At 57.7% G+C, this 8,090-nt stretch overlaps 1 protein-coding gene across 1 annotated transcript in view; it reads right to left on the reverse strand.

The window, feature by feature from the left end:
- Positions 1 to 5,288: 5,288 nt before the first annotated feature.
- The window catches only part of CDCP2 (CUB domain containing protein 2), a 7,055-nt gene continuing 4,253 nt past the window's right edge, over positions 5,289 to 8,090 (reverse strand). The window contains exons 6-7 of the mRNA XM_009579797.1: positions 5,807 to 5,985; positions 5,289 to 5,603 (exon numbers count right to left, since the gene is read on the reverse strand). Of these exons, the coding sequence (XP_009578092.1) occupies positions 5,289 to 5,603; positions 5,807 to 5,985 (494 nt within the window). The remainder of the gene's footprint in view (positions 5,604 to 5,806; positions 5,986 to 8,090) is intronic.

The following is an 8,090-nucleotide window of genomic DNA, read 5'->3' on the forward strand; positions in this document are numbered from 1 at the left end:
CCCGGCCCGGGTTACGCGCGGGCCCCGCCGGTGCCCGCAGCGAGAACACGCACCCCACTGCAGCAGGGCTGGCCCTGGTCCCGGCTCCCCTTCCCGCCCCGGGCATCGCTGGCATCACTGCAGCAAACTTTACTGAGCGTTACATAGAATAAACCACCAAAGGGTAGTTGCCTGGTAAGGGGTGAGCACCCAGCTGGTGCTCAGGAAGCTTTTCTCTTTCTTTCTGCAGCCACCAAGGTAACACGCTGGCCCTTTTATTTTCATTTTAAGAGAAAGACATGAGTCAGCAGAACCTCACTGCGCCCCTCGGGCCACATAAATCTCAAGCGAGCGGAGCGTGCGACGCTTCTGCTTAAGAAAGCATCGGGACATTCTTTGTTTTTTTCCAAGCGTGGGGGGTCTATAAAGCATTCCTGAAAGGAGAGGGACCCGAGCTACCTGTCACAGCCGAAGCACTGCTTTGGAAAGGAGAAGCCCCTCAAACAGCCAGCTCCCGCAGGGTGACCCCCAGGGCTGGGTTTGCAGCCCCTGACCTGCAGCCCCGTCCCTCTCCCCACGCCAGCACCCCGACGGCGTGTGCAGCCAGGCAGCCGTGCACGAGCAACCAGAGAGCCCCAAGCTCTACCCTGCACTGCAGGGACAGAGCCAGCGTCCCTGGGGGGCTCCAGTATGGCCACCGAGGGGTCACCCAGCCCCAAGCGATCCCCAGAGCTCACCCAGCCGCTCGGCCTCTCGCCTCCCTCGCGCCGGGTGGCTCCAGGGGAACCGGAGAGCAGCGATGCCGGTACAGGCAAGCTGGCACCCTGCCTGCACCACGCTCTTTCCCAGCCCCACGGTGCCCTACCTGCCTGCCCGCAGCTTTGGGGACATCAGAGGGACTCCGTGCAAGCCTGGGCACAGCTCTCTCCAGTTTGCATCCTCAGCAGAGCGCTCCCACCCTGGGGCTCCTCCAGGCTGCTCGTGGCCATCAGGGCATGACCGCCTGCACCTGAAGGGGCTTGCTCCAGGTGCAGGTGGGATTTTCCAAGGCTGCCAGACCCTTGTGTTGTGGATCATGACACCATGTGCTTACTGGGAGCCCCGGTGGGATGCCCCGTCCTGCCCAGCACCCCAGGGCTGGCCCCGTGCCTCCGGGCAGGGGGAGTGGGGTCCTGTGCAGGCAGCGGTGCCCGTTTTGGGGTGCTTCCACCACTGTTGCACTTCCCCAGCGCAGCAGCACAAAAGCACAGCGCCCATCAGCATATCCCCCATCAGCACATCCCACCAGTGTGACGCATTAGGAAAACCTTCCCAGTAAACAGAGAAAACACAGAGAGCATGGCTGGGATTTTTAGGATATTTTAGCCCAGCTTCTCTCCGATAGAAGCGATTCCCCCAGGGAGGGAGAGGAATAAACCAAGCAATCTCCTGGGGGCTCTTCCAGTCCTGTTTTCTATGATCTACAATTTTCAACGATCGTTCTTCATCAGATTTGCATGCAGGCGCTCGCAGAGAGATAACGGAGGCTCTCCCTCCCGCAGAACAGCAAAGCCTTTGTCTGCTCCGGTGGGATGCGACTCCACGTCCATAAGCAAAGCCAGGAGATGGAGTGGCTGCATTCAGCCCAGTGCAATCAAATCATCAAGCTCTAAATAAATAATCAGATGAGTAATGGGAGCGCTGCCTACGCCCGCTGCTCTCCGTGCCTGCTCGGGAAGTGCCGGGCAAACACCAAAAAGGGAAACTGAGGCCCGATGCGTGAGGCCCATGGGCATGGTGGAGGGGAAGGAGCCCTGATGGATTCCTGGTATCTGTTTGCAACTCATCTGAGCAGCTTTTACATGAGAAAAAGGGTTTGTTTCACAAAATGGCCCGGGGCAGTCCCTCTCTCCAGGCTGGGGGCTTGCACCGTCCCCCTCCCCGGCTGGGCTCCCTCCCCAGCCGGGGCAGTGCCCAGCCAGGGGACTTTGCACCCACTCACCGGGGATCTTCTCCCCTCCCGGCTGTCCCAATGCAACCTCCCGTGCTGCTGGGGTCTTCACTCGCAGGGACGAGGACGGACGTGCTTGTTGAAGGAGAACTGCTGTGGGTGCCGGCCCTGCTCCGGTCCATGGCGTGGCTCAGCAGCAGCAGGGTGACGGCAGGGAAACCCTCCGGGGGACACCCAGACAGGGTGGGGGGAAGGAGCTGGGGAAGCTACTGGGCGATTTGGGGAGTGGCAGGGTGCAGAAGCAAGTGGGATAAACCAGCCAGGAGCAGGTTTGGGCTGGAAATCTGGAGGGGGTTATCACGGGCAGCGCAGGGGGCTGGGGGGGCTTTGCAAAGCCGCAGGCACGTTGTGAGCCATTTGGCCATTGCCGTTTTGGATGGAAACCAGTCCTGCATTAACTGGGGAGAGGTGGTGCTCCCACGTCCCGGCCAGCAAACCAGGCGGATGGTTGGGGCCCCAAACTCAGGTGTTACCTCTGTCCCCATGATGTCCCCTTCGCCCCACGCTGCCAGCATGGCTTTAATTGGGATCCTCTCACTCGGTGGTGTTGGGTATCTGAGAGCACGGGGGACTCCTGGCCAGTGCTGGTGGTGACACCTCCAGGTTTTTTGCAGAAGCAGCTTCCCAGGGTGTCAAATTTGGAACAGAAAGGGAGGGCCCTGTAGATCAGGGAAGAGGCGGTTTAACAGGGGATGTCAGTGAGCAAAATCCTGTGGGGCGGGGAGAGACTGGATGCCAAAACCTAATGGAGAAAACGAGAGGCTGAGACACGCCGGAGCATGATCGGAGGCTGAGGAGGGCTGGGGCTCCGCGAGCACGGGAGGCTTTCCTCGCTCCGAGGAGGATGACTGGCTCGAGTCAGATGCAGCTACAAACGCGTCCAGGAACAAGCCGGGAAAGGGCTTTTGTAAGCCTTCAAGTCACGTTAATCACCCCGGATGTGAGCCCCCGGGTAACACCCTGTGGGGCCGGGGGTACTGGGGAGCCCCTTGGCTCAGTGGAGCGGAGCTGCTCCCGCAGCACCCGTCCTGCATCCCGAGGGATGCATGAAGGCGAGCGCTGCACCCGGGGATGCTTGGTCGGCTTCGGACCGGAGCTGGAGCTGGAAACCCTCCCTGGGGTGAGTGCAGCAGCGGCCCATATTGCTGCTGGACTCTGGAACCAAGTCCAACTCCTTATTTGAGTGCACCACCAGCAGTCACCCAGAAAAGCCTTTTTCCCTGAAAATGGCAGCGTGCCGGAGGCTCTGGCAGGCGAGGAGGTGCCCGTCCTGCGGGCGAGGCGCTGGGTGCTGCTGGGTGCTGCGGGCTCCCCGCCAGGCACCAGCGGGCTGCAGCTTTCACCTGTTTCAGCAAAATCTGGGCTGCCAGGAAGGTTAATTATATCTTTAAGTTTCTTCAGTTGTCAAATCTTGTAACTATTGTCTCAAGCTGACAGTTATATATCTAGCAATTAACTGTAAGCAAGGCTTTGCAGGCAGCAGGGGGGTCTGGCCTTGTTTCCCGTCTATGTACACAACACGCTCTCAAAACGTTGCCTTAATGGAGCTTAACAGTGCTGGCAAATATTTCACTCAGAAATCTCGCATTTGCCGACATGTTGCACCAACAAACACCGAATCAACCCGGGTTCTGATGACGAAGGCTCCTCGTTAAGGAGGCATGTGCAGATTTGTGCCTTCTTCCCTCCCCAAACACCCTCTTAGGCATCCACGGGCTGGTGCAAACCAAGAGGAGAAGCCGCTTGATCACCATCCTTTTCCTTTACTGCTGCTTCCTCTGGTGCTCAGCAGTGGGTGCAGACCTGTCCCAGCCGGCGTGGGAAGCAGAGCATCGGTCAGGAAAGCCTTTCACCTTCGGGACTGTCCCGTTGGCCCCTGCTAAAAGTCCCGCAGGTGGATTCAGCAGCAAGAGGGGTTTGCTGCGCGGTGCGATGCTCTCACAGGAACAGTCGGTACCCTCCTTAGGCTGGATTCCCCTCGGGAGGTAGCGCTACCAAAAAAAAGTACTCCTGGATTACCCACTGCCCTCAGCTTCAATTTTTTGCCTTTGAATGACCACGTTTGGACATTTTAAGATCTCTCCCTGCACCACAGTGTGTTTTACACAGGCTGGGGTGGGTGACCCCTACGCCAGGCTCCCAGGGCTGCATTCACCCGGCTTCTGCAGCGAGATTTCACATTGGCTTCGCCATACGCTGGCTCTGACCCATGCCAGGACAAGCACAGGCTGCTCCGTGATAGCCATCCCCCTGCGCGATGCTGAAAGGGAATTTCCTTTGCGTTGGTGCGGCCCAAGAGGCAGGCGGGGGTTATTTGGCCATCCAGCAGTCAGTAGCGTCAGGGCTCTTGGGGAGGAACCCCAATTTTCTGGAGGTGCAGGTGCCCACAGGACTCCTCTTTTCATGCTCTCGGCTGCTGAGCTCACCGTCTGCGAGGACCAAGGGTGGAGGTCTGGTGTGACTGAGGTTGGCAGCAAAAAATGCGTCAGTCCCAGGGGAGCCGGCCCCTCCTGAGGCCATCTTTAAAAGGTTACCGAAATCTCCATGCCCATGGTTTCAGACTCCGGGAGCGACGCCGGTACGGAGCTCACAGCGGTGGGCACCCGGGCACGCTGGAAAGGAGGGAAGCACAGAGAAGAGAGATTGTTCTCCTTCCCTCCATTTGCTGGTGGCTGAAGCGCTCAGGTGAGTCCTGCGAGCAACGGGTGGGTTAAACGACGTGCGAAGATCAAACGAGGAGCTCCAGGGCACCCAGCGAATGCGACTCGTCACATCGCCCGCGGGCATACAGAAACACTGCCTGGAAGCATCTACATGAGCTACATCTATACTTGCCAAGTGGAGATACCTACAACACAGCTCTACGATACCCCCCTGAGCACAGACGGGAGCCTGGAAAATATTTATCGGGAATATCGCTATATTTGGGGATGGTTTGTACCTTCAAGAATTCAGCTAGAAATAATTGACAGGATGATTTGCAGCCATCGGCCAACAACGTTACTTTCCCGAAAGCAGCAGCACCAGAGGGAAAACAAATTGAAGCAGGTGTGGGAAGAGTTAGGAAGCGCAAGAATTGCATTCCCGAGCCAAATGGACAGATTGAGACAGAGGAAAACAAATTGGGAAGGGAAACGGCTGCCTATTGCCCAGATTTTTCATGCGCTGGGAGGAGGTGGAGGTTGGGTTCAGGCTCTGTTTCGGGGCTGTGTTTCCATTTAGGCAGCTGTGTTAGTGCTCAACTTGGGGTGAAGGTGGGATTTTGGGGCGCGTTTCCACCCCGAGCAGGGCTGGCATCACAGGTTCAGGGAGCAGCATCCTACAGAAGCATGAGCCCCACCACCGCGATGACCATGAGGAGCCCGGCCAGGATGCAGATGCTGATGAAGACGATGTCGCTGGTGTCCTGGCTCTTGATTTCGCGGGCGTCCATCGCTCCCCCCTCCCGCTGCTGGGCATCCACCAGGTTTTCTGCCTGGCTGAGCCTGGATGTGTTGGGGCCAGCGATGAGGGTCACCGAGGCTTCCTTCCTCTTCGGCTCACACTGCACCTCGTACTGGTGGATGTCCTCCCGGTCGCCCGCTGAAAAATCGATGTAGAGGGTGCTGACGATGACGGACGTGTTGTTGCGTTTCTGCAAGACAAGGGTCACGGCTCGTCAGGCCTTTGTGCAGCTCGTTTTCACAGGGGCTTGGAGGGCAGTTGGCCATGAATCAGACCAGCATCTACTGGGAAGATGGGAAAGGGACTGGGAACTCCTTTCTGCAGCCGGTACGACCAGCATGGGGCTAGCCATCTACTTAGCTTGCTTTAAAGGAAGGTTTGCCGACCGCTTACCTGGGATTTGGTACCACAGGTGTCGAACCTGGTGTGTATTTTAAAGTTCCCGCCAACCACCTGGGCTGCACAGGAGGGGGTCCCCAAATAAATCCTATTCCTCTCCAGCTGGGCCAGGGACGGCACAGGGATCTGGATGTGGAAGTCCGTCCGGGTGCAGCTGACGTTCATGGGCACAACTATTGGGACAGAAAAAAAAGGTACAAGTGAAGTGGAGGGAACCCTCTCAGTGGAAATCCCTCTCGAACCTCGCCCCCTTCCCAGCTCTCCGAGTGACACCCGAGTGCCATCACAGGCAACACCACCGCTGTCCCTGCCATAAGCAAGGAAGGATTTACCCTGTGAGAGCAGCCGCTCTCCATCATTGCAAAGCCAGCGAAACATTTGAGTTGCTGCCCAGGATTAGACCGTGAGAGCTTTGCTGATGGCTTGCCATGGGCGCAGAGCTCCCCTACACACCACAACACCCCTGCGAGAGAGACTTTTACGGTGACGAAAGGGAGGAGATGCATCTCGGGGGGACCCCACGCCTGCCCTGGGGTGATACAGCTGCGCGGCTGCCGCATGGTCCCTGGGGAAGGGTGAGCCGGGTCCCCAGCCCTGGGGCATCCTCCTGTCCCAAGCATCATCAGCCCTCCACCACCCCTGGAACGTTATTTTTGATGGGGAGCTGGCAAACAGTGCGTGGAGGGAGCTGCTGTTGAGCTGCCCATGATGCCAAGAAGAGGAGCGGGGCAATGGGGAACCCAGCCCCTCTCCATCGCTCTCCCTCTGGCACCGTATTTGGCCCCTCTGGGTGCAGAAAGCATCCACGCAGGGAAAGGAGCAGGGAGAAAAATGCTCCCCTCTTTAAAGTTAATCCTCGCTCAGCTTGAACCAACCACTTGGGCAGTATGAATTATTGAATTATTCCAGCTCCCTCTGAATCTTGGCTTTATGAAACTGGTAAGATGCAATAAAATCAATACGAAAAAATAGTGTCACTTTGCTTCACTTAGTGCATTATAAAACCATTAGAAGATTTACCAAATAACTAAAGTGCATTAGATCAAGAGGAGGAGGAGGAGAAAATGGATCCTCTCTCCTGGCGTGAAGGCTTTTGTTCAAATGGCCATAAATCACACACGCCCAGCCCAAGTCACGCCCTTTCATGGGCTCGAAAGGAATATATCTGCATGGCTGAAGAGCTGTGGATGTGGAGGCTGAAAGGGAAATATCTGCACGGCTGAAGAGCTGTGGGTGTGGAGGCTGAGGTGCCCCTTTGCCTCCAAGGGCTCCCGAGGAAGCCGGCGGCGGGGAGAGGCCGGTGCCTCCCGGTGAGAGCAGCCGCTCTCCTGGCAGAGCGCGGGCGGTTGGATGTGCCAGGCGGGCTGCTAATTGCAAGCAGACGCCCGAATCACCAGGCAAACATAGCAGGCAGCCTTAGCTTTATGGAAGGAAGCTCGGTTTCATGTCCAAGCTTTTGTCCTCCCCCAACACGCATCCGGCAGCGTGTTCCGGGGACGCGGGAGCCTCGGGCAGCTGGGAGAAGTCACGTCCCTCAGCTAGCATCCCATCTATCTGTCTGCAAGCTCCTCCGTCGGGAAGGGGGTTTCTCCATGACCAGTGAGGCCAAGATTCGTCTCCCTGCACACTGCTGTAAAACAGTAAGAAATAAGCAGGACAAGGACAGGGACAGACTTACTGTGCACACTAAAGTCCTACTAGATGTCCGGTACGACCTCTCTCCCTCCAGAGCCTGCAGAGGCTCAGGACAAAGCTCCATCCCATCTCTTACTCCTAGAGCCACATACCCCCAAATCCCTTCTGGAAATGAAGAATGATTTTGCTGCTGAGGGATAAAAGCTCGTAAACCCAGGGCCAGCCAGCCCCAGCTCCTGTGCCGCCGGTCCAGCAGCCCTGCTCTGGCTCCAGCCCAAAAGCAGGTCCTAGCCTCGTCCCCGCCGGCGAGGCTGCCCCTGTCTGAATCATCCCTGACACACAGGTCTGCTCAGATGTAATTATCTTGAAATACAACGAACGCCGGCTTTTGAGGTGCAAAGGTTGGCAAATACACGAGAGAGGTTACACGCCGCTCCTCCCACTGGCTGTGGGCACACTGGCTGGGACACGGGGCACGCCGGCGGCGGGGAGGGCCGTGTGCTGGCAGGGCCGGAGCATCCTGGGGAGCCAGGAACGGGGTTGTAACACTCGAGCTGGTCACCTCCCCTGGGGCTTTGGTCCCCTAAAAACTCCCTGGGTTTTCTCTCCTTCAGAGAGAGAAGCAGGAGCACGGCAGCGGCAG

Source organism: Fulmarus glacialis, unplaced genomic scaffold (assembly GCF_000690835.1).
Source record: "Fulmarus glacialis isolate BGI_N327 unplaced genomic scaffold, ASM69083v1 scaffold20496, whole genome shotgun sequence".
In the NCBI taxonomy this organism is placed as follows: domain Eukaryota; kingdom Metazoa; phylum Chordata; class Aves; order Procellariiformes; family Procellariidae; genus Fulmarus; species Fulmarus glacialis.